The sequence below is a fragment of the Polyergus mexicanus genome, unplaced genomic scaffold (assembly GCF_030449975.1).
Source record: "Polyergus mexicanus isolate NDT 795.1 unplaced genomic scaffold, iyPolMexi1.0 SCAF_8, whole genome shotgun sequence".
NCBI classification, from domain to species: domain Eukaryota; kingdom Metazoa; phylum Arthropoda; class Insecta; order Hymenoptera; family Formicidae; genus Polyergus; species Polyergus mexicanus.
The window spans coordinates 2,719,572-2,744,920 of NW_027223328.1; the positions used below are offsets into that span (position 1 = coordinate 2,719,572).

The 25,349-nt window shown below is 32.5% G+C and overlaps 6 protein-coding genes across 7 annotated transcripts; 4 read left to right on the forward strand and 2 right to left on the reverse strand.

Moving 5' to 3' along the window:
* The first annotated feature begins 77 nt into the window (after window positions 1-77).
* On the forward strand, window positions 78-8,506 carry LOC138935578 (transducin beta-like protein 3). Of its 2 annotated transcripts, none has more exons than XM_070300253.1 (15): window positions 78-263; window positions 398-449; window positions 511-718; window positions 821-995; window positions 1,080-1,253; window positions 1,324-1,499; window positions 1,584-1,783; window positions 1,858-2,061; window positions 2,131-2,320; window positions 2,449-2,570; window positions 2,663-2,821; window positions 2,890-3,055; window positions 3,145-3,369; window positions 3,702-3,829; window positions 8,389-8,506. In XM_070300253.1, exons 1-15 carry the CDS (start codon window positions 247-249, stop codon window positions 8,413-8,415), a joined length of 2,223 nt encoding a protein of 740 aa, XP_070156354.1. In that variant the 5' UTR covers window positions 78-246; the 3' UTR covers window positions 8,416-8,506. The 2 variants fall into 2 exon arrangements, with proteins under 2 accessions (XP_070156354.1, XP_070156353.1); XM_070300252.1 differs by lacking the exon at window positions 8,389-8,506 and adding an exon at window positions 4,017-4,352 and having other exon boundaries at window positions 79-263.
* Window positions 8,420-9,638, forward strand: LOC138935778 (pH-sensitive chloride channel 2-like). Its single transcript, XM_070300611.1, has 4 exons — window positions 8,420-8,572; window positions 8,685-8,977; window positions 9,089-9,171; window positions 9,463-9,638. Exons 1-4 carry the CDS (start codon window positions 8,420-8,422, stop codon window positions 9,636-9,638), a joined length of 705 nt encoding a protein of 234 aa, XP_070156712.1.
* On the forward strand, window positions 9,635-12,546 carry LOC138935579 (pH-sensitive chloride channel 2-like). The gene is made up of 4 exons (XM_070300255.1): window positions 9,635-9,858; window positions 9,954-10,119; window positions 10,235-10,424; window positions 10,685-12,546. Exons 1-4 carry the CDS (start codon window positions 9,639-9,641, stop codon window positions 10,964-10,966), a joined length of 858 nt encoding a protein of 285 aa, XP_070156356.1. The 5' UTR covers window positions 9,635-9,638; the 3' UTR covers window positions 10,967-12,546.
* A 2,051-nt stretch (window positions 12,547-14,597) lies between these two features.
* On the forward strand, window positions 14,598-21,942 carry LOC138935432 (kinesin-like protein KIF19). The gene is made up of 14 exons (XM_070300003.1): window positions 14,598-14,995; window positions 15,717-15,788; window positions 15,938-16,033; window positions 16,141-16,344; window positions 16,676-16,825; window positions 16,930-17,145; window positions 17,507-17,988; window positions 18,164-18,339; window positions 18,755-18,912; window positions 19,170-19,383; window positions 19,466-19,670; window positions 19,806-19,952; window positions 20,199-20,323; window positions 20,703-21,942. Exons 1-13 carry the CDS (start codon window positions 14,897-14,899, stop codon window positions 20,320-20,322), a joined length of 2,343 nt encoding a protein of 780 aa, XP_070156104.1. The 5' UTR covers window positions 14,598-14,896; the 3' UTR covers window position 20,323; window positions 20,703-21,942.
* Window positions 20,682-23,245, reverse strand: LOC138935433 (uncharacterized). The gene is made up of 5 exons (XM_070300004.1): window positions 22,886-23,245; window positions 22,561-22,780; window positions 22,254-22,433; window positions 21,305-21,595; window positions 20,682-21,041 (listed from the first exon to the last, which is right to left on the reverse strand). The coding sequence occupies exons 1-5, from the start codon at window positions 23,026-23,028 to the stop codon at window positions 20,691-20,693; spliced, it is 1,185 nt and encodes a 394-aa protein (XP_070156105.1). The 5' UTR covers window positions 23,029-23,245; the 3' UTR covers window positions 20,682-20,690.
* Window positions 22,949-24,683, reverse strand: Elp6 (Elongator complex protein 6). Its single transcript, XM_070300005.1, has 3 exons — window positions 24,389-24,683; window positions 23,448-24,284; window positions 22,949-23,032 (listed from the first exon to the last, which is right to left on the reverse strand). Exon 2 carries the CDS (start codon window positions 24,276-24,278, stop codon window positions 23,454-23,456), a length of 825 nt encoding a protein of 274 aa, XP_070156106.1. The 5' UTR covers window positions 24,279-24,284; window positions 24,389-24,683; the 3' UTR covers window positions 22,949-23,032; window positions 23,448-23,453.
* Between the last annotated feature and the right edge of the window lie 666 nt (window positions 24,684-25,349).

Below are 25,349 nucleotides of genomic sequence, written 5' to 3' on the forward strand. Positions count from 1 at the left end.
CACAATGCACATGCGTGGAATGATTTGATTGGTTAACGAATGGGGAATTTGTGGGGCTCACTAAGAAATGTCGGGAAACCCTGGAAATTCTTCATGCGATATTCGATCAATTGTTCATTCAAGAAAGATACACAGCTACAAGCTACAAGTCAGCTGTTACTCTAGACTCTAGAGAGAGTTTGGATTGTTCGGAATGCAACACGTGCTTGTTAGTACATGCATACATATTTTTGAATAACATCAAAAATGAATATTAAAGAAGCGTAAGTATTATTTTATTCCGAGATATCGTAAAAATATACGTATACATATATTTCAATTTCCTTTTTATAGTTTTTCTATGTGCTCTATTTGATAATGATTGTTATGTATATTTATTTATTTATATATATTATAGATTTGAAGTGGAATGCAAGCATGGAGCATTTTATACTGGTGGCAATGTACAAGTAGGTTTCTGAAAGCATTTATTTATTTTGTTGCATGCATAACATAATCTTTTCATTGCAGTGGAGTGCAGATGCGGAGTATTTATTCTGCCAGAAAGGAAGCATCATTTCAATACTATCTGTGAGCACAAGCTCTGTGATATCGTCATTGGGTGAGGTAGGAGCTAATCAACAGGAGGATACAATAAATTGTTTTGCTCTTGGTAACGATGATACAAGCTTAGTCACTCATCACAAAAGTGGGCTGTTTAAATTATGGGATTGGAAAAGTAATAGTTCAAATTTAAATTTAATATTTATTTTAGATCAAGCTTGAGTATATTATATTCTTAAAACTCTAACTCTTATTTTATTTTTCTTATCATTTACAGCTAATAAATTGACAAAGTTATGGAAATCTCTCCATAAAGGACCTGTAACACAAATAACTTTCTCAAATAATAATGCCTTAATGGCATCTGGTGGAAGTGATAGTGCTGTCAGATTGTGGAATTTGCAACATCACACTTGCACACATCATTTTAAAGGACTGCAGGGAGTAACTAGGTAATTAGATATTTATATGAAATAATGCTCCATTTCAAAATGTTTAATAATCAGAATTAATATCAATATTTTTATTACATGTAGTGTATTGGAATTTCATCCAGATGTTACAAAACAACTTCTTTTTGGCGCTGGTGACAGCAAAGGGATTATTCATGCTTGGGATATCAATACTGGACAGCAAAAGATATATTTATCTGAACATTTTAGTAGAGTTACGTCTCTTAGTTTCCACGAAAATGGAAAATATTTAGTTAGGTAAGAAAAAAACTTTGAAACATATTATGCAAGTAAAATTATTATAAAACTAATAATCTTATATGCACAGTTCGGGAAGAGATAAAGTGCTGATCTTGTGGGACATATCATCTGGAACATCAATACGTGTTTTACCAGTATATGAAGTAATAGAAGGAGCATTTATAATACCACACAAGTCTTTGCCAGGATTTATTAAATTATGTAAAAGCGATGATATATATGTTGCTTCGGCTGGTGAGAAAGGTATGCTAACAATTCAAATATGATTTAACACATCAATGCATAAGTAATAAAAGAGCATGCAATTTAACATAAAAGTTTTTTTAGGTGTTGTTAAAATCTGGGAAATGACGGCAGGCAAGTTGATTTATACGCAAGATAATTCTTTACTATCACCAGCCAAGGAACAAGGGAGTTTATCGATCACCCATTTACTTTACAACAGCACCCATAATATTTTTGCAGTGATATCTGTTGATCATAATATTATCATCCATTCATTGAACTTGTTCGAATGCAAGAAGCAGGTTGGTGTGCTTTACATCATAAATTCTATCTAAAATAATTTTGTATAGATATTAATACATCTGAATCATGGCAGTTGATAGGTTACAGCGACGAAATTCTAGACATTGCGTATCTTGGAGCTAATGACAGTCACATCGCGCTCGCGACTAACAGTTGCGATATAAAACTGTACGATATTGCATCTATGAATTGTCAATTATTATGTGGGCATAGTGATAGTGTTTTGGCCTTAGCTACGACTCCGGCGAATGTAAATTTGCTCATATCTTCAGCTAAGGTATCGATCTTTAATGATAATAATAATAATATAACTGACACTTTTATATATACAAATTATTATTTATAGGATAACAGTGTTCGAGTATGGCTATTTGATACAGAGACAACAAGAATGTCTTGCATTGCGCATGCCATTAGGCATACAGCATCAATCAGTTCTGTTGCTATATCTCAAATATCGACTAAATTCTTTACAACTGTTGCTCAAGATTCATGCCTAAAACTATGGGAGTTACCTGATAATCTTGAATCACATGGTGTGTTAGAAAGAATATATATATGTGTGTGTGTGTGTGTGGGTGTGTATGTGTGTGTGTGTACATATGTGTATATATGTGTAAAATAAAGGATAAGATAAATGTGAAATAATTAATGATATTTACAGAGCAAGATTTGTTATTAAACACGAGCCACACGATATTGGCACATCAAAAAGAGATGAATTGCGTAACTATTTCGCCGAATGATAAACTGATTGCTACAGCGTCACAAGATAAGACTGCTAAGGTATCATTGCAATAAACTTGCTTATATATGTGCATAAAAGATTTTAAAATGATACGTGTGACATTTTAAAAATAATATAATTGTATTCATAGCTATGGTCTGCTGAGGATTTGCAATTGCTTGGGGTGTTTCATGGTCATCGAAGAGGCATATGGTGCGTTCGGTTCTCGCCAGTTGATCAAGTACTCTTAACAACATCCGCCGATTGTACAATGAAATTATGGTCGTTGACAGAACTCAATTGTCTGAAGGTAAAAGAAGAGAAATAAATTTTGCACTTGTAAATTTTATTATATCTTGATTCTTGTTCTTATTGCAGACCTTTGAAGGGCACGAATCCTCCGTCTTAAGAGGAGAATTTCTGTCGCACGGTATGCAGCTAATTACGTCAGGCGGAGATGGTCTTCTGAAATTATGGAATATCAAAACGTCCGAGTGTGTGTCTACTTTAGACCAACACGAGAGTCACGTTTGGACCCTTGTAGGTAAGTCTATATCTGATCGACGCGCGCGAGAATATTTTGTCGTACAACTGATATTGTTAAAAATATATATGTAATGTCTTCTTGAGTAGTTGCTAAAGATGAGAAACACATCATCAGCGGAGGTAGCGACTCATTGCTAGTCATTTGGAGGGATGTTACTGAAGAGAAGAAAGTGCGAGTTGCACAGGAACAAGAGCGGCTCGTGTTTGAGGAGCAAAAGTTGGCCAATTTACTGAAGGCTGAAGAGCTTCAAGCTGCGCTGCGATTGGCTCTAAGAATGGAACGACCATTGCAAGTTCTTAAAATTATAGAAGGTACAACTGCTTGTATTGAATAGCGATTAATATATCATTTGCCTGATATCTTTAATGTTGTGATGTTGATATTGGATGATATAGAAGTGATATAAATGCACATTTTTATATTATTTATAACATTTTATATTATCATATATAATATATATATATAACGTATATGTGTATATGTATTTTATATTATTCAAGATAACATAACTTTATTATATTAATCTTTTTAAACTATTTAAATTTTTTGTATTGCATACAAGTATGGATATTTTTTTATATACTTAATCTGTGTATTTTTTATCTTTTATATTTGATATATAAAATATATTTTTTTATGACAGCTATAATGCAGAAACGAAATAATGAGCTTGCAGAAATAATAAAGAAATTAAAACCAGCTCGTAAGGAAGCATTACTCAGATGCGCAATTACGTGGAATACAAACAGCCGGAATTCACATGCTGCTCAGGTATAATATGATTTAATAGTTCAGTTATTTAATAATTCAAAATTTAAAATTTTTTAATTATTAACAGACGTAATTAATTAATTAAAATTATAATTGATTTTTAAAATCTTTGACGAAACGCAATATACATACATACATGTGTATACGTGCGTCTCTTTATACTTTCTTGCCTTGTTATGATTTTTAGATAGTTATAAATGTCCTAATGGCAGAAATCGGGACTCAGGAACTACAGATACCAGGTTTATCTTCCACTCTAGAAACTATGATACCTTATACTGATAGACACTTTAAAAGATTAACAAAACTTTTGCAAGACCTTCATTTATTAACATATACTGTTAATCGTATGAAACCTGATATTATATCAATTGATATTAAATAAGTTATGTGTACATATATTATATATGTTGTATATTTTATATATATACATATATATAATATTACATAAGTATATGTAAGAATAAATTGTACAACTTTCGTTTTTTTACATTTTTAGCTTTTATTTTATATATATATATATAGATGTTGACTGATTTTTTATTAGATCATTATTTATGATTACAAATGTGATTACAAATGTGATTACAAATATGATTACAAATTATATTTTTAAGCGAATATTACTTTTACAGTAAACTGTATAATAATAGTGCTCAAAGTGAAAATAAATACAAGACGTATATATCTGCACGCGTAATCGTATCGTGATAAAACTTACAAGTTCAGAAGGGAGATAAGAAAAATTGAATTACATAAAAATATGAATCATGAATCATCATCAAGTTCATTATATTGAACTTGTAGCATTTTTCTACAACATGAGTAAACAATCACGCATTAGATGGATTGTTCTGGGAAGCAGTAAGCGTTTAACGATATCTGATATTAAAGTCGCGCTTTTAAATTAATGCATTATGTTAGACAGCAATTACACAATGACTACGGATAAGTGCAAGAGTCTATACAACATTATAAGCCTTAAATACATAATAAATGTATGTATGTATGTGTGTTGATCTCACACATTTTCTCAAAGAATATGTGTGTGCTTCAAACGAGTCTGAAGGAGCACTATGAGAGAGTGGGAGTGAGGTTTGTCTGGGCGTCTGGTTTTCAACAAATTTGCTCACCCAAGTACACTTGCGAGCTACAAGGAAAGATCAGTCAGAATTCATTAGTTGTACAGTTAAGTGACGAAGGAAATTTTAAAATGACTCTCGGAGGAAGGGTCTTCGTTCTGACGTTCTTCGTTCATCTGTCGCGATTACCATCGTTCGTGAACGCGACGACAGTGTAAGCCGGACGCTTCATTTAATTAATAATATAAAAAAAAATGAAAGAAAGCTAAAATATATCATGCTATCGAATCATGTAACCGAAGGTAAATGTGAAACGCGTGCTGTTCAAGTCGCATGTCAAAAATATATGGAGATATATATTTTCATAATATGATATATATATATATATATATATATATATATATATATATATATATATATATATATATATTAGATATATATACATTAGCCCTTTGTATTAAAATCACTTTTTCCCAGACGTTGTACTTTTCGCGAACCAAAGATATCAACGTCTCATGTACGTGGTTAATTCATCATAAAGTTATGACCGGTTGACCACGTGCTTGAGACGTGTTTGATATCTTCGATTCGCAATAAAGTCTGAGAAATGTGATTCCAACGCAAGGGATTTAATAATCCCTCAGTCTCTCAGTCACTAGATAAATATGCGAACGCTAGGGGAGATTTAAATATATATAATATATACAATATACATAATATATAAAATACACATCTCAACATTATATAATATATAATATATGTTCAGATAATATATTTTAATACATTATATAATATATGTTCAGATAAAAAATATTTCAACGTTTATGAAGAGAGCGCTTTTCCTATGCTGACTGATATAAATAATAACAGAATCTTAATAAATAATTGAAACTTTTGCAAAAGACGATGATAATTTGCTGCATGTGGAGTAGCTCTTGGATAATGTCACGTTGTTAGTGATTCTTACAAAATATATGCTTCATAAATTTTGCAAAACCGCAAAGTTTACTTGCTCGCAGCGCATGCTGCCGCTGTCATCGTTATTTGAAGGGTCTTACACATTATAAAATAACGCAAAACGAAGAGAAAAATGAAAATACGTTAATGCCATTCATTTTTTTTTATTCTTGTTTCTCGCGAATAATATATCCTTTATGTAAGCCTGAAGATGTCTTAACGCGTTCATATATTAGTTCACAAGGAAATATGGCGTCATAAGGTAAAATTCGCGTAATATTATTTTTAGCCTTGTGAAATTTTATAGCTGCTTTCAAACTTATTAGCGCATAACATTCGACCTTCGGGGTTCTCGCAAGTGCGACAAATCATCAATATCATTAACGAATTAACAAATTATTCCGTAGCGAGAGAGCGTTTTTATTACGACGCAAAAATTCTCGTTATAATTTGAAAAGACAAATTTAAGAAAAGTTGTTAACAAAATACTTGTCGGGAACTATCCTGCGTTTTTGCACGCACGCGAGAGAGCTCGTCTTGTTTCGACAGAAAACAAACAACGTATCGGATTCACACTTGTTCAAATATCGGTATTCAAATTTAACTTTTGCCCTTTCATTAATCTTTTTCACTCTTCATCGCGAACCTTATCATTATTACGTTTGCTTCGTGACTTATTTGCTCTAAATCTAAATATCTTAAGAGAAACAAAATTGTCAATTAAAAATATAAAAGAGATCAATCGAGTAGAAATCTATGGAAAATAACGTCTATATTATAAACGTGAAATGTGCAGAATATGTTATTTAACTTAATCATTTTTTTTTTTTAAATATCTTCGTTGCTATTAAAAATATATAAAATATCTCAGATTAAAGTCTGTTCCTAAAGGAACCTCTTATATTTAACATACTTTTTTTGCAATATTAATCGATTCTTTTAGAGAGTCATATTCTGTGTATAAAAGTATTAAAAAATTATTGAAGAGTGAAACTACTTTAAAAAATATTTTATATTTAATCTCTTTGTATACATAAAATGAAAGTTAAATTATATGATTTCACTTAAAATAGGTAAAAGCGACTTTTAAATCTCAAAGCCGACTTCTACAACAAACTTATATTATAAAGAGCTTTTTTTAGATTAAAATAATTTCGATCCAAAACATATTTTTTGTATTCTTAATAAGAAATAATTAAGAAGAAAAATATTTCAAATAATAAAATTAAACGAAGCATCTTGTATATATATATAAGGTACACGCGAAATAAATTATAAAATTGATAAAGAGCATCTCTCAGATCTATGAGAAAATATTTTTAGAATTTTTAGAGATTTTCAAAAACACTCTGATTCATAATCGATTTGTCCTTGATTATTTTTCGGTAACTGGAACTACCTAGACAAATGTTTATCGCTCAGCATGCCTTGTGACACTTTGCATATCATGCGACACGGTATAACGTCAGAGAGAGTTTTAATCCTAATCTCGATCGGTACATATAATTCTATAGGGACACGTAAATATGCTGGTATCTTATATAAACAAGATGTTTGGTGAAGATATTTAACGTTGTAAATTCAGGTAGCATACAGAGTATGAGATAAGAACTTAATAAAAGTCGGCGGCGTTCTTTTGTGAGATCTCTTACAAATGAAGCATGTGTACACTCGGAGCGTTCAATAATTTTTGCAAAAATCCCAGTCATGTGAATCAACGCATAATTGTGAAAAACAAAAATTTTAATATAGATTAAATTTTGATATAGAATTGAATTAGATATAGAATTTCACAGTTGAACTTTCATAACTTATTGTTAGAATTTGTAATTTACAATTAATCGATTTTAAACTATAAAATCCTCGATTCTCGTGAGCAAGTCACATGCGTATGAAATGACAAGAAAATTTGTTTCGTTGCGCAATTATCTATAACTAATGTCATCTAGAATATGTCATTTACATTACAAAGAACAAATGAACAAAAATACAATACATCGAAAACAGACGCGCGAAGAGATGAGGTCTAGAATATTAATTTAAACCATTTTCCTTCAATAACAAATGTTTCGCTACAATTACTGCATTAAGTATCACGCGTGCAAGCCTTTATATATACTCTTTATTAGTCCAAATAAATATTTAAAATGTTATCAATTTTTTCTTAAATATATCCTTTTTGAAAAAGGATATATTTAAGAACTTAATTTATTTTTATATTCTAAGTATCTTCGATTACGTGAATTTACTTTTTCCTTTAGGTATCTCCTTTCTTTGAGTAATTTTTAAAGAAATCTCAAGCTACTTAGCGACAATATTCAATTTATCGAGATTGTCATTTTTCTGCTACAATACTTGAACTTCTGCGAATTTTTATTAGAGAATTTTATATTTTATTCGAGAATTAAAATCGCAATTGTGAGAAAGCACGTCTTTCGGCCTGAAATGTATATCTAATAGTTTCTAAAAATAAAGTTGACATTTCACGCGCGTTTGAAGAAAACTCGGCATTTATTACAGATCGGGAAATTGCCCATCGTTCAGTAGTTCCATGACGCAAACGGAACTTTTGCAAGAATTGGCGAACGAATGTCGTTACGATAAAATGGTCAGGCCACCGGGAGTGATTAACGCTACAGACCCGATCAGGATTTACACGAAAGCCTTCGTCTACACAATAAAGTCCAACATGGCCAAAACTCTGGTATACTTGCACAATTATTCATATCTTATATCTTACACACAGATAATGTCTAATATATAAGTATCACCGCGCGAGGATCAATAATAAAGACAGAATAAATGATACATTGCAGCAATTTGACGTGCATCTGATGCTGCAATTCCGATATCTTGATAAACGACTGAAATTTTCGGACATAGCTCCTTACATGACTCAAATTTACGGTGGTCAAAACGCTCACGCTCTGATCTGGACGCCTACTGTATACGTTGCGAATGAACGTACTTCAGCAGTGATGGGTAGCGGCGTCAAGGACCTGCTCATCTCCATCAACCCTCACGGCGTGGTTATTTTGAATACGAGGTATTCAGTGATATTTAATCTCGAAGAGAGAATCACGGATCTTTTATGGTTAGATGAAATCGAGTAATTAAATTAATTTTGATTTCCTCTATTTTATGTCACTTTGATATAAATTTTCTAAATTACTAAACAGAAATAGAGATTAATTACGAAAAGAAATCACTTGAATTTCAGATTGGAAGCGACACTTAATTGCGGCCTCCATCTGGAAAAATTCCCGTTTGACGTGCAAGAATGTCCGCTGGTTTTCGAAAGCTGTAAGCTGCGATTGCATGATTTACACGATATTTTTTTGTTACCTTAACTAGTATATAACTTATGTAGTATATTACTAGGCTAATAGTATAAAAAAACAATAGTGCTACTTAAAAATGCTAGAGTAAACCAATTTACTTTCTTTAGTCAGGCACATGTTAGTTAAGTTAAAACGTTCTAGTTTTACTTTGCCAACTAGCAAAAAAGCATCGTGTCAACTTTAGCACTCTGCGATGTACGTGCTAAATTATGCCTTGCACGAACAAAGCGAATAATTTTTTTCCCTACTTTAGGGACTCATAATGTGAATGAAATGGTGTTGGACTGGGACAAGGATCCGATTGTCATCGCGAATAATTTGTATCTGACAGAGTATAAGCTCATCGATACGTGGGTCAATCGCTCCGGGGTATCCTACAGCTCGTGGCAATATCATTATGGCCATTTCGGTAAAAGTCGATCGATTTGAATGTTTCGACTTCATTTAATAAGTGTCATATTGTTACTAAAATTATCACGCGATGTGATTGCAGCTGGAAATTTCAGCGCAATAAGTATCACATTTAAATTAGCACGCGAAATGGGATTCTTCATGATGGATTATTATGTGCCATCTATATTAATCGTAGTAATTTCTTGGGTATCATTCTGGTTGCATCAAGACGCGAGTGCGCCGCGAATAGTTTTAGGTAAAAATATCTGTGTATTTTCTCGCACAATCAGTAATACAGTGCATTTTTTTTTTTTTTTTTTTTTAACACGCACGAGACTTATATATTTCCAGGAACGAACACTATCTTGACGTTTATGACACTCGCCTCGAAAGTGGGAAATTCGTTGCCAAAGGTCTCTTACATAAAGGCAAGTGAGATTTGGTTTTTGGGCTGCACGATATTTCTGTTCGCGGCGATGGTTGAGTTCGCCTTCGTTAATACCATATACCGAAGAAAGTATGTAATATTCTTCGTCGAGATTTTTTTTATATTCACTTTAATACCTACATAGATTCTAGTAATTGATATAAACTGCTTAGAGATAATGTATCATATATATCTGTACGTATAGAAAAAATGTACCGTTGAAGAAAGTCAACAGCAAATACATCCTTAAGTCTACTTTGACGCCACGATTAGCGCGAAAGCAATTCCAGAAAAATACATACGGACTGGAACGATCGCGATCGTGGTCGTCATTAGAAAACGCAAATACGAACAGCGAGCAAGACTTTACGAGTCAAAATTATCTCACCGTACACGTGAGTCGTTAATTAAACATAATTTCTAATTATATATTACTCATAATTATTTCACAATATTGTAAAGTACGCTGAAAAACAATCTCTTCAAGGAAAAGAACAGTTACCTTTATTTTAATTTATTTTAATTTCAATGAGATGTCAAACGAAATTACTTTCAAATCTATCGCAAAATTTATTTTTTAAATGATCTTAATCACTGAAGCTTATTTCGAACAGATTCCCTGACAAAATCGTAATATCGTTTGTATTAATTTCAGAGTTTTCCGAGCACAATCAACATTCCATCGGTGAGAATAGAGGAGGATAAAGATCCGGATCCGGATCCTTGTTCTGTCGGCAGCATCACGACCATTGACAGCGGTACCCCACCGCCTAATAATAAGCCATTTCCACGCAGACCAACTCTTGCCAAGTTGCATAATTTCACAACAATGACACCGCAAGAGATCGCTCAGTGGATCGACAAGCGCAGTAGAATAGTATTTCCCATATCATTCATCATATTCAATATTCTCTATTGGTCTTTCATATGGATCTAAGATCTTGCAATAATTCGTTCATTTCGGTTCGTACAATGAAATTTGGAAGACAGAAACAAGACAATAGAAATTGACAAAATGCTCCAATTAAAAAGGTATAAAACTAATTTTTCAGAAATGATTTGATGATGTACAATAATAGTTTTCTTAATAAAAATAAAAATTAATACACGGGAGCGAAATTTCGGTTTCTTTTTAAAATTTTTTATACTTGATATACATGTACATAATACACTTGTATGTCTGTAATAGACTTTTTCATATGTGCGATTGAATCTAATTTGGATGAAAAATTACTGTAAAACATTTTGCAGAAAATTGCAATTACAATACTTTCCAATAACATCATTCATAATGATCGTACAAAATAGGATTAGAGAAGTAGAGATAATACCTATTTATACATAATATCTATATAAATGTACGCTATTTTTTATCGGTATCGTAATTTATACAGCATCCTTTACAAAAGACATCAAGTTTGATCACGATACAAATGCACTTTGCATGTTAGAGGAACTTAACGCTTCTTTTATATCTTATTGTATAATCACATTTTTATTAGAAACAATGAATCACCAAAATAGATGGCGACTCTTTTTCCCCTTTTGCCCTCGAAACATTTCCTATCTTTCCATGTGCGTGTCAAACAAAAAGATACAATCTTAAAAAGATACGATCTGCATGCGCGCGATTTTATAGCAAAACGGATATGTATTCGAGAAACGACGTAAGAGGGTCCGACCGAAGGACATTTTCAATCGCTTGAAGGGTTGAGAACTGGCGATTTGCGTGAATTTTTCACGATAAAATTCTTCTATATATCTATACAGAATAATTAAACGGCTGGAACTTTTTAGGGCATTCTTGAAAAAAAATAGCGGTATGGTATTATCTTTATATTTCTCTCTCTCTCTCTCTCTCTCTCTCTCTCTCTCTCTCTCTCTCTCTTTTATTAAATATCATATTCGCGCTAAATTTGTACCAAGTTAATCAATTAAACGATTCTGTCATATTACCGTTTTATATTATTAAACAGTATCTTGCATAATCGGTATAAAATGAAAATTGATTGACCAGCTGGTTCATTATTATTTCCATCGAATTTTCCCAGCCCTGTTAATAATCTAGAGCCATTATTTGGAGGTCAGAGGTAGCAATCCCTTTCCACATGCCGCATAATGTTCATTTAATGTTCTTCGTTCCTAAATATTGATCGGCAATATCTAACCAGCCCCGCTGACCTCGATGTTTAACTATGTCGGCATTGATTACTTTCGTCTGTAGAAAATGATAATGGAACGGATAACCATACACGTGCAAGGATAAAAAAACATACGGGTTCTGCATCCCCGTAATTTAAGACGCAAATACCCAATGACCAGACAATATTTTTGAAAATATTCTTAAAAATTTTTGAAAACAATTATTATAAATATTAGAACAATGGGTTAAGTCCTCTTTTAATAATTAAAACAATGTTTATATTAACATTTGCTATTTCAAACGAATATTTCATGTAAAATAAATAATTAACAAACATTAAATAAATATTATTTTTACAATCAATTGTACAACGTACAATTAATGAACAATAAATATTAAAAAAACATTTAACAAATATTTTCTGCTCATTGGGTAGGGCTTTTTAAAAATTCGGAATCTCTCTCTCTCATCGTTTATGATAAAATTAAATTCAGTAGGTATGCACGAAAAAAATTGAACAATTGTTTTAATATTAACGTTTATATTCACATAATCGCAAAATTATTTTATTTAATTCTAATGTAAAATAGATTAAGATAATATTAAGCAATTTGCGTGAGTGCATTTATGATGTTTCCATCAAGGTATAGATGGATAGATGTATAGGTATGTTTGCATTAACGATCTATAATTCGCAAATCAGAAATTGAAACAGAATTCTATTTATAATTTTATCAGCCATGTGTTATACAGAGAATATTTAAAGAGAATCAAAATATACACACACACATATATTAACAGCATCAATGAAGAACGGTGTAAAACTTTTCTTATAAAGGATTATTTATACAATATTTTTTTTCAAAAATAAAAATATGGAAACTTGGAATTATATTAAAATTAATAAATACTTAAGCAAACAAAAAATTTAATTTTTTAAAATAATACACTTCTTATATATTCAATTTGGTGTCACAAACGTCATATAGAACACTTCTGTGTAAAACTTTTCTTATTTATATTGTTAATATGCGAAATACAAATAGATGGCTTATGAAATTATAAACGGAAATCTGTGCAAATTATAACTCATCTAAAGCGGACGTTGTTAAAAAGCAATCAATGTTCTTTTATCACTATATGAAATAGATAAATATTGTTTAATATATATTGCTGAGATAACGCGGTACACAGTAGATTGAAAGCACAAGAAGGATTAATCATCGTGTTAAATACGATGCTATAGATACTAATCGATTGCAATCATGAAATTGCTGTACGCCAACAAATGTAACTTCCTGAGTGCTCGCTCATCCTTGACATTTTCGCGTTATTAATCGCGGTCTTTATCAAGAAAGCGCAACTTGTTGAACGAAATGCGAGAAGTTTTAATTCCACTTAAATCGAATTAATATTGCCATATATTGCGTATATAACTCCCTCGTCTATAAGCTAAGCATTACACATGCTTCTCGTACGCCTACTTTATAAATAATTTATCGAGTTTCTCCTTCCACAAATTGAACATTAAGAAACTTGAAGTAAACTCCCCCTTTAAGCACATAATCACGTAAAGTACCGCAAAGTTAATTGGGGTCATCGTACCAGCTTAATTTCTTCATACTGACGGCATGGATAGTATTATAACTGCATTTTTTTCCGGCGAGAAATGCAATTACGTTTTATCTCCAAAACAGATTATATAAAAAATATTTATTGTTCAAAATGAAATAAAGTTTTATGCCGATATTGATTTGTATAATTTTGGACTCTCGTAATTATGATATATGTTCCAATAAAACATTTCATACGGTATAAAAAACAAGTCTCTTGAAAAGTAACAATTTTTTTCTAATATTGTTACAATACTTTGCATCGGTATCGCATCTTATCATTGACATCGATCATCTCCCAATTTTCAATATATTAGACACGTATTATATAGATGTTTTATGTTTTGTCCCGAGATATGTATAAATATAAATATTTTTATGTTATCGTAGATTATTACAAATATATGGATCTTTTACTTTAATATTTTCTGTGATGTGACAGCAACAGTTTGTCACATTATGCATTAATATCGGCATCGTTAATGCAGATCCCCGGTCGAATGTCGCGACACGCGAAAATATACCTTACGTACCCTTACGTGATAGGCCTCGTAGATACCTTTACATGTGTACAGGTGAACAGGTGCTTCAGTTAGTCGGCTGACTGTGTCGCGATAACATATACCTACTATCGACTACTTTTTGAATATGTTTGACTAAATGCACATTGCACACGCATATCCAATTATCAGTCGTGACGTATATTTAATTATTTATTAACAATGCGTATTTTATATCACTACAGAAGAAAATATATCACGTAAAAATCTTTTAAATAATATTCTCTTCTTCTACATTTTTTTCTACAGTGCTTCTTCGTTTTGACAATTAAGCCTCTTCAATTTTTGCCATCAACGATTTACCAAATTATAAAATTATTCGTACAAAATTTTTTTATTTGTGTGCGAAAAGTTCGACGATGAATATTGATGTGATCGAAGCGAAAATAATTGCATAGCGATATGAATCTCATACACGTGTAGATACTTTATATAAACGGGGCGTCTCTAAATCAATCATTGGTCGCGTCTCTCATTAATATTGTTGGACGGGTCGAAACAGTTGATCTCAATTTTCACGACAAAGCGTAGAATAATTACATTGTGCAAAAATGACGCAATATAGCAGTGGTAGCAGCAGCAGTAGCAGCAGCAGCGTGAACGAATTTAAAGATCGCGGAGATCGAAGAGTGTTGGAGCAGAAACTCATGGTACGTGATCCATTTGAAATTAATGAAATCATATATCAACACACACACAAATATTATTTTTAATTAATAGAAAAGACAATCGACTACACACAAAAATTATCTTTAATATAAACTATCATTCTATCATATTTTTTTCATAAGATGCATCGATGCAGCTTCAAGATATAATTGCAATATTGTTGCATTTTTTATATATATATCTAAATGTCGATTTTTTTAATAAAAGTATTAAAGTAATTAAAAAATCAATATCTTGTGTTAAATATTTTTCACGTTTTATATAGTAGAAAATCACTTTACTACATCAAATATTTTCAAATGTATCATCTTGTATCCCTAACATTTTTTTATGTTTTTATAATATCAGGTCAAACTACTCTTCAACTATTATTCAATTTCGAATAATTAGATCTAATTCATAAGCTGTTAAACACATGAGCAATACCATCTTTCTCTACAAAAATGAAATCCGTCATTGTAAAAAATTCAGCATCGCAACGTCAGTTTAGGATCTCTACGAAAACGACGCGATTCCTAAAAAACTATTAGTAAAACAAAAAATTCTGCAAAAAAAAAACTGTCATTAACTGTAAATCGACAGACAAGAGTAATAAAAGAAAATGAATAAAAAGATTCTTAATTCTTTCCTTCGTTCATAGACCCCAAAATAATTATGATTATCTTATACCCTTGATAATACATCGTCGTATTTTAATTGCAGGTCGCCGTTCGTATCCGTCCCTTGGCTCATAACGAAAACGATACCAGATGTTTGCACGCTGTTAACAATAAAGTAAGTTTGCGTATCAATTTATTTTTACTGTATTACTAATTCAATTTTCTAAAATTAGAGTAAACGAGTGCATATTTATTTATGCTAATTTAATTTGCGCAAATTCGAAAAATTTCTCAAAAATATTTCGTGTGATACTGAATTTTCAGATGGTGATGCTGGAGGATCAAGACGGTGATAAGCAAAAACGTGCTGCGCTGCGACAATATCTCTACGATGTAGTTTTTGAAGAGAACTCTACCCAGGCAAATTATATTACTTATTTTAATTGTCGACTTAAGATATTATATATACTAAATCTTTTATTAAAATATATTATATTTACAAAAACGTATTATTGTAATTCTTTCAGGAAGAGGTCTACGAAAAGACGACGAAAAATTTGGCACAAGATGTTCTCAATGGTTACAACGCCACTGTATTTGCGTATGGTGCGACAGGTTCGGGAAAAACGCATACAATGGTAGGGACGTCATCGAATCCTGGGATCATGGTACGTGCTCTGAATGACATTTTCTTAGCGGCCAAAAAATTACCGGACGACGCGAAATTTACGGTGAGTTTTTTTAATCGGAAAAATTTCTTCCAATTTTTTTCAAATTACAGCTTTTTAAATTTTGTGACTGTTTTATTATCGATGCATTGTATAGAGTGTATACATGCGTTTCTTTCGCAAATAATTTTATCATTTCTTGATTATTTTCATCATGTTTCAAACAATTAAATGTTTATTCATCCGACACAGAATTTAATGCAAAATAGATTTGTCTACTTCAAGAATCGTCGAATAATAGCTTCCTTGAACAGTTTTAAAAACGCAACGAATTCTTCTGTTGTCTCTTTAATTATAATCGTGAAACACCTTACATTTTTATCCTATCATATAGGTAACAATGTCATACATGGAGATTTACAACGAGAACATTCGCGATCTTTTGAATCCCAGTTCGGGATACCTGGATCTACGCGACGATACGAAGGGTCGCAACATTCAAGTTTCAGGATTGACGGAAATCTCTACCAATTCGACTGAAGAAGTATGACGACTGTTTATAATATATTATGCGAATTTAAGAATTGATTAAAAATTTACGAACGATTTATTTAATTATTTATTTTATTTTATTTATTTTGTTCGCAGGTTATGCAGCTGTTACACAGAGGTAACAAAGCGAGAACGATAGAACCAACAGCCGCGAATAAAACCTCGTCGCGAAGTCATGCACTCCTCAGCGTCACGGTCAGACAGTCCTCTCATTCGATCCAGGATAGTGATAAGTGTCTGCACACTAAAATAAAGCAAGGGAGATTATTCATGATAGATCTCGCTGGATCCGAGCGAGCGAAGCAAACCAAAGTAAATCGATCTTTTTTGTTGTTGTCAATTTTATAGCATTTATGATTATTTTTTTCATATTCTAAATTCATAAACATTATTACTTTGTAACTCTCATTTCATTTTGAAATACTATTTATAGCTATTGTATTTTGTATATTTCCCTCTTCTTGGCATCTCTGTTTTTATCTTCCCTTGCTCTGTGTCGAATAAAAACATTATTATGCGGAATTTCTAAAACATTTTTATTTTACTATTAAAGTAGGATAAGAATAGATTGAGAGGAAATGCTAAGAACAGAGTTTGTTTAGTTTCTCAGAATTTATCCGCTGGATAAATCGTAAGAAATACCGCCAAAATTTCATTCGATTTAATGTTACAGAACAAAGGCAAAAGGCTGCAAGAGGGTGCGCATATTAATAGATCACTTCTAGCGCTAGGCAACTGCATCAACGCGCTATCCGGTGGTGCGCGATATGTAAATTATCGCGATTCCAAGCTTACGCGATTGCTGAAGGACACCCTAAGCGGCAATTGCCGAACTGTCATGATCGTCCACGTGTCGCCGTCGAGCGCGCATCGCGATGAAAGCAAGAATACCCTGATGTACGCGGATCGCGCCAACAGGATCTCTAATAAGGTCGAGCAGAACGTGCTGAATGTTAGTTATCTGCACGTCGCGCAGTACCACGACATAATCAGCGATTTGAAGAATGAGATCTCGCGTTTGCGAAACAAGATGAAAGGTGATAGACCAAAGAGAAAAGAATCGGAGGAGAAAATGTCAGATAACGCGCACGACAATGATTTCAGATCGTTAAGAGAGAAGATCGTGTTTGCTTTTAAGGAACAGATGCGTCTGAGGTACGTGTGCGCAAAAAGATAATAATAAATACCATATAGACATTGAATATTTACCTTTTATATCTCAACTAATATTTAATAAATTAATCTTGAACCTCTGACTATTGCTAACGCTTTGCGATTCGTATCAATGATCGGAACTCAAGATACATATAAGGATCGTTTAATTTCATAGGAGAAAATTAATGGAACTGGACAGTCATCTACTGAGTCTGAATATCGCCGCCGAACAGCAACATTCCATAATCTCGCATTGGGAATCGAAGAACAACAGGGTTTATGGAAAAACGCGGGATTCCGAGACAGATCGTCCAGAGACGGACTATCAAGTGGATGAAACAGACGACGTGGGTGAGCAAATTGAGCTATTGATATAATATAATATAGAAAAGATATGATATTGATTATCATATATTGGACAAAGATTTATTGCAAATGAAAAAGTTGAACACCATTGTTAAGAATTTTAAAAAAACGAATTTTTAACTTTTGTCATATTCATATAAATCCGTATTCCCTTTACAAATATTATTATATAAAAAATATTTAATTTGAAAAAGCAAGTATTTTTCTCTTTAGTTTTAATTTAATTTATTTCCCACTTCATCTACAAATTATTTGAAGGAAAAAAATATCCAAGATTTTAAAGAATTTAAGAAACTAAACAGAAAATTAAATTCACGAGAATCTACCAAATATCGATTAGCTCGATAAACTAGCTCGCCGAATTACTCACAGTAAAGACAATATCTTAATGACCGCTTAGATCTCTTAAAGGACGATCTGGAAGATGATGCAGCAATACAGCAAGCGTGGACGGAACTGACGGAAATCATAAAGGAGCGGGAGAGATACACCGAGATGCGCGTCGTCGCGGAGAAAGAACTCGAGATATGTCGAAAACGTAGCGCTGAGCTCGAAGATGTAAGAGAATTTCTTTAACTTTTATTATTTTAATTATAATCTCGATTAAAAGTAAAATTTAAAAAAAGAGAGAAACAAAAAAATAATAGATCCTGATAAAAATAAACAATATAATAAAAACTCGTAGTACACAAGTTTTATTATATTGCTTCTTTTTATCATTACGATAATGAGTTAATAAAATAACATCTCGATCTAGTTGTTAAATTCTAAGTTCTCAAAATCCGATCTAAAAAAAATGCTGTTCATTTTTTCAGGAATTGCCGTTGCGTATTAACTCGGACGAGGAACGTGAGCTGTTGGCGTTGATGCTGCGAGTCCACGAACTCGAGGCGGACAAAATGATGTTGCAAAGCGAGAGGCTGGTTAAACAGCACGAGCTTAGACGTCGCGAGCTGCTACTGCTCCGTTACGATCGACAGCGACAGATCTCCGATGAAATCATCACCAGGCAACGGCGGATCATGGAAAGTCGGTGTATATAATATTCTTCTTTAATTGTATCTGAAAAATTATTTGATATAAATTTCTTTCTCTATAAAATTCAATTCAGATGGCCATCTGACGCTCCCGGCCGACCTGCAGAATCTTTATGCTTTGTATCAGCAAGAAATTCAGGCCGCGACGTACATCGACAGCAGCCTCGGCGATCTCGTCGTGTCTCCGACTGTGTCGTCGTTCAGTCGCGGGAGATTGCCGCCTATATCCAGCAGGCTCAGCTATAACAATCTCAGCAGCGACATGAGAATAGCCAGCAGGTAAATAAAGTCGATTTTTTCTTTAACGGAATTAGCAAGACTATTCTCAAAATTAAATTCTCGCCTCGTTCGAGAAAAATTACGTATATTAAATGCGTAACGCATATATTAAACAAAAATGTTGTTGAAAAACAGTTCCACGGATTCTGATTGGGACTCGCCATTACCACCGATTCACGAACCGCAAGAGGAAGCGGAGCACGTGATGGGACCAGTAGTACAACCGTTAATTTCTCCGGCCGCCTTATTTCCGCCGATATCGGCGGCGAATTCGCGAAATTAGTAAGAAATTTCCACCTCATTCGCATGACGATTAATACACAGGGTATTGCATACTATGTATACAGAAGAACGCACTCGAAAAACGCGTTTTTCACAAAACAACATTTTATTAATTCAGAGAACGGCAGAACTTTAGCTGTTTCAGTAATATAAATTTATGTCTATCTTATATATTCTCTTTTTCTCATTTATATATCTTGTTTTATATACTCTTATTAATCCAATTCTTCATTTCTTTTACATCAGCGACAAGAAACTTCGTCGAATAGCGAGTGACGACAACATAAAATCGATGCGATTCGCGCACAACGACGACGGTCGTTACAAGGTTTCTCGAGCGAGAAGTGATGATCGTGAACCAGGTAGTTGAGGTAAGAATTCATAGTTTCTTCTACGGGAATATCTATTATATCGCATTTATCCAAAATTAATCATATTATTTATTTAAAAAAAATTATATTTATCAATTAATAAAAATAATAATAAATTTTTATTATTATTTAATATATATATTTGTCTAATTTTTATTATTGTACTTTGATAAAAAATTGTAAGCTTATAAAAATTAAGATTAAACAAACGTACATTTTTATTTTTCGTAATTTGCACTCTACATAATGATATCGAGAAACTATGATATGTGCTTTAATGATTTGCGATATGAAATCGATGATAGATACCACTTTAAAAGCGTATTATATTTAATATTGTATAAAATGTGTCCTTTACCTTTCTTCTTCAACATTTTAGGTCGACATTGAAACGTTCTCGACGTCTCTCGCGAGCAGTACTGTGCAGCTTAACGGCAGCGATTTCAGATGATTCCTGCTGCTCGATCATTTCATTGTCGGGGATGGTTTCGCCAAGCTTTAGGCGATCCATGATCATGTTTAATGTCGCATCGTCTTGCGATTTCGAAACGTCTTGAGTAAAACTTTTAGCGCGATGTCTTTCACGAGAAGTACTCGCAGTTTCCGGAAGACGAAGTGAAACGCGCCGCTGAGGACGTTCTTTTTCAGCCCGTCTTGGCGGGCTAATAATTCGCTCTGGCAAACGCTCAGCGGTGATCGTCTTGCTAAGACTTAACAGCTGAAAAGTGATACCGTACGTTAGAAGATTTCAGTCAACCCGTAAATATCTCAGTTACTAGTAAGAATATAAAAAAAAAAATATTACAGAATATCTCGATAAATATTTCGAATTTATTCTTGAAACACTATTTTTATATTGCTATTAATCGAAATACCCTGAAGGATCAAGTGAAACTTTTAGGCCAGAAAGAAACGGATATTGTTGAAATAATTTTATCTGTTGATCCTGAAATGAGTCACAGATATGTGAAAATAATTTACCGCCAGCCTGGAAGCGGATATGTCCGAGCCAGTTCGTTTCCGTACCAATTCGGAGGCCTTCCGTTGCAACAAGCCGATATTTATCTCGTTTTCATTGTTGAAATCATTCCTCGATTTCAATACCGACGTATCGTTTGTGGAGATCGGTTCACTCGGCTCTTGAGCGACGTGTGCTGCCTGTGCCGCCCATTCTTTCATCCGCGTGTCCCACTGCTTCTTCCATTCATCCCAATACAACTTGGTCTTGCCGAATATCGGAGGTTCGGCGAAGAGTGGGCATCGTCCCCACGGCTACGCTATCGGAGGAAATTGATCGAGTTGATTATAGTCCGCGCGAATGAAACGAATAATAAAAAATACGACAAACGTATTCAACGAATATCCTTGTGCTATCCTAGGATATCCATCGCGTATCTGTGTGAAATAATAAAAACGTTGTGCAATATTTACAGTCTTCGCATTAAACTAAAATTAAATTAAATTAAATTAAATTAGAATATGAATAAATACATTAAATTAAAATATGAATGAATATTTAAGAGAAATTTGAGAATAAATGGGTTCTTCAGTCCTGATATTTAAAGAATATCAAAGTTTGACTAATTGTAAATAAATTCGAGGACTATCTTTTTTTATATATGATTATGTCGAAAATACATTGAATGTGTATAATGCATGATGGAAATAATATATAATTATTTCAATAGTGTATATATATGCACAAATTTTTATATAGACAATATGAAATTGATACAAAAATATTGCTTTCTTCTATATGATTTTTAAACGAAAAATGCGAACAAATTTTATGAACATAATATTTTTAAAAGAACGCATTTTTCACGTAGCATTCTCCAATATAAAATTGATGTGTGATGCGATAGAATTTAGATAATAAGTGTTTTATTCAACGCCATTGTCTCGATATCAAGTTATGTGCATCCTTTACCAATTTCGATCGCGTTGTCACTTCCGATTGCGCGACATCGTAATTGCGGAAGATTTTCATTTTTACGAAGAGCTCTTTTATAACGCTCTCCATAAACTTGGACATCGCTCCCTGGCATTCCACAGTCATCTGCGTGGGATATGTTCGCGACAAGTAATCAAATAAGGATGTCACGAGGTTCTAAACGAAAGATTCGGCAAAATGTCGATGACGATGATTGATCAATGATCGATTTATCTCTCATTAAAATTTCTAAGAGAATTTATTATATTGTTTGCGTCGACAAAATAATGAAAACTCTACGTACACGCATATCTTGCTCATCTAATTGCATGTCCTTATGTACCATAGCTATGTAACCGACTAATCGATCCAATTGTTTCGGTTTCTTATTAAAATCCAGCAGAAGATATCCCATAGTTTCCATAATTACGGCAAATTTGGCCGTAACGCGTGTATCAAAGCTCAAATGCAATTTCGATTCCTGAGTGAAAAATTTCACGTATTGCGGATGAGTCTCGCAAAAGCTGAAAACCCATCGAAAGAGATGATATGAATTTTTTCAATCATTGTTTGTCACAATTAAAAATATAAAATTCCCTTTTTATTTATTAATATGCGTTATTACACACCTCCTAAGACAAGCGTTACCATGAAATTGCGGGTTAATTTCAATACCTGACCATACTTTCTTAACCAGTGCATATTCTTTCGCGCTGAATTTATAATAATCCAAAGTACCGGCTTTTTCATAGATACTCTGCTTTGTGCCCATTTATCTGATAAACGAAAAGCACACTATTTTTTTATGACAAAAATACACTGACATTATATATGTAATAAAGCATAAATAAAAACTGAACATATAGTGATGTGTGTTGTGTGAAGTATGTCTATCTCTGCTTTTTGAGATTTCATGCCTGACCAGTGTATCTCATGATTAAATTGAATCTTTTCTCCCACGAAGGAGAGAAAAAAAAAAAAAAATATATATATATATATATATATATATATATATAAATAAATAAATAGATATAGAAAATAAATATATAAATAAATAGATTTTCTTCATTCTTAATAAAAATGAATAAATTTTTTAAATTTATTTCGATGTATTGTAGAAATATATACAAATTCAATATAAAATATTGCAGAAAAAGTAATTATCAAGAATTGAATATAAAATGATCATACAATTATCTATGATAGAATAGATGCTGCACCAGGCGCACCAATTTTCACTTGCCAATCCAACAACTTGAATAAATGCGTTGTTTTCTCGGCCCAGTGATATTTTGACCTAATGGAATCTATTCTCCAGTAAATAGTTAATTTTCCGGATGCATCACTGGAGTGCCCTGTCTTAAATGGTTGAGTTGTAACGCATAGATGCGCCATATGTTTCAAGGCATTAACGACTACATCTGTATTTGAAGTCTGCGAATCATCTTGATATGTGTGCGTAAGAATACAAAGCTGTGACAAAGGATGTAATGCTAGAAATGACCTTAAGTATCTTACAAAGTACATAACGTCGTATACACTGAGACCAAAATCAAGTAGATGATTTATATCATCGAAAATAACAACAACAGACTCGTCGAATTTTATTGCTTCATTGTATTTCTCTCTAACACATGTAAAAAGTCTATGCGCAATATCTATATTCTCAGTGGAAATGGCATCTGGGATTATCATTTTCTCTGTATCCACAGAATCCTTATGCATATCAGCGATATTGGTGGCTATAATCTTCATTGGCTCGACAACAGTTACCTGACCTTTTTCCTTCAAAGCCAGAAGGTTATAACCAAGTCTCATACCAATGTTGTGATAGTGGCTAAAGGTATTATGACATAAAACGAGACAAACAGCATTCATCTGCTTTAACGCGTGCGATAGGATGGCATTTACCAAGAAGTTTGCATTGGTACCATGTTGCTCTTCAATCAAGATTATTTTACCGTCCATGTTTACTCTATCAATTCCAAGAGTGTTGCATACCATTTCCATTGCACTAGCCATAATAAACTGAAAGTTAAAAATGCATTATCATTATTATTATATATGTATATTTCACGAGAAATAATTATATTTATATAATTTATATATTATATTTATATAATATTCCTAACCGGATAAATCGCCGGGTTATACCCAGTGTCTTGCGGTATGTTTTTATAACCTATATAAGTCTACTCTCTTCTGTAGAATGAACTAAACTCTAGTTCTTAAAGCCAGTCACTCAAGGTTAGTGTTACGAGATGAAGATCAGTATTTTTTTTACGAAATTTTCGTATAAATGTATATTTCGATACAGATTGCCTTACATACTGACAATGAATGATACTGAAAAATCATTCATATATGCACACTCCTTCATCTTGACACACTATTACTACTACATACTAGTTGTTCAAATAAAATATAGCACAGCCATAATCAGCTGTCTACTAACACCAACGCTTGTACTACACGCGCACAAGCCAGCCTTGCTCAAAATATCTGGTGCATTTAGAGTATATTATATATAGATAATAAGCGTAATAGATTGAAAAACACGAAAGTCAAGAAGTCTAAAAAATATATAATAAAAAAAAAGGGAAAGATTTAATTTTTGAATGCGCAAAGCAATAATTAATATACTGTTGGACTTTTTGTAAAGAAAAAATTAGTTAATATATATATATATATATATATATATATATATATATATATATAGTTCCTCTCTCTCTCTCTCTCTCTCTCTCTCTCTCTCTCTCTCTCTCTCTCTCTCTCTCTCTCTCTCTCTCTCTCTCTCTCTCTCTCTCTTGTGTACTATACGTAGAATATCGTTTTCTATATAAATAAAAATTTCTAGATTTCTAGAACTTTACGTTCTCATATATGTTTCTTTATAATAAATAACATATGCTCATGAAATGATTAAAATTAAAATTATAATATAATATATATATCTGTTTTATTTTAATTATAAAAGAGAGAACACATAAACGGAGTGCCATATATATTAAGAAAACTAGAAATTCTAGACCAGCATGTGATATTTTTATACATTTGGTAACAAGACCATTTAACAACTTCGTTGGATCCTTT

Excerpts from the sequence above, each read along its gene's own strand:
- LOC138935578 (XM_070300252.1), top strand. Across the intron at positions 719-820 it reads TAAATTATGGGATTGGAAAA|CTAATAAATTGACAAAGTTA; the intron begins GTAATAGTTCAA and ends TATCATTTACAG. Across the intron at positions 1,500-1,583 it reads TGCTTCGGCTGGTGAGAAAG|GTGTTGTTAAAATCTGGGAA; the intron begins GTATGCTAACAA and ends AAGTTTTTTTAG.
- LOC138935778 (XM_070300611.1), top strand. The coding sequence starts at position 8,420 with ATGACGCAAACGGAACTTTTGCAAGAATTGGCGAACGAATGTCGTTAC. Across the intron at positions 8,573-8,684 it reads CCAACATGGCCAAAACTCTG|CAATTTGACGTGCATCTGAT; the intron begins GTATACTTGCAC and ends GATACATTGCAG. Across the intron at positions 8,978-9,088 it reads TTATGGTTAGATGAAATCGA|ATTGGAAGCGACACTTAATT; the intron begins GTAATTAAATTA and ends CTTGAATTTCAG.
- LOC138935579 (XM_070300255.1), top strand. The coding sequence starts at position 9,639 with ATGTTTCGACTTCATTTAATAAGTGTCATATTGTTACTAAAATTATCA. Across the intron at positions 10,120-10,234 it reads AATACCATATACCGAAGAAA|AAAAAATGTACCGTTGAAGA; the intron begins GTATGTAATATT and ends CTGTACGTATAG. Across the intron at positions 10,425-10,684 it reads AAAATTATCTCACCGTACAC|AGTTTTCCGAGCACAATCAA; the intron begins GTGAGTCGTTAA and ends TATTAATTTCAG.
- Elp6 (XM_070300005.1), bottom strand. The coding sequence starts at position 24,278 with ATGGCTAGTGCAATGGAAATGGTATGCAACACTCTTGGAATTGATAGA.
- LOC138935433 (XM_070300004.1), bottom strand. The coding sequence starts at position 23,028 with ATGGGCACAAAGCAGAGTATCTATGAAAAAGCCGGTACTTTGGATTAT. Across the intron at positions 22,781-22,885 it reads GGTAACGCTTGTCTTAGGAG|CTTTTGCGAGACTCATCCGC; the intron begins GTGTGTAATAAC and ends ATGGGTTTTCAG. Across the intron at positions 21,596-22,253 it reads TGACAACGCGATCGAAATTG|CCGTGGGGACGATGCCCACT; the intron begins GTAAAGGATGCA and ends CCGATAGCGTAG.
- LOC138935432 (XM_070300003.1), top strand. The coding sequence starts at position 14,897 with ATGACGCAATATAGCAGTGGTAGCAGCAGCAGTAGCAGCAGCAGCGTG. Across the intron at positions 18,913-19,169 it reads GTAGCGCTGAGCTCGAAGAT|GAATTGCCGTTGCGTATTAA; the intron begins GTAAGAGAATTT and ends TCATTTTTTCAG. Across the intron at positions 19,953-20,198 it reads GCGGCGAATTCGCGAAATTA|CGACAAGAAACTTCGTCGAA; the intron begins GTAAGAAATTTC and ends CTTTTACATCAG.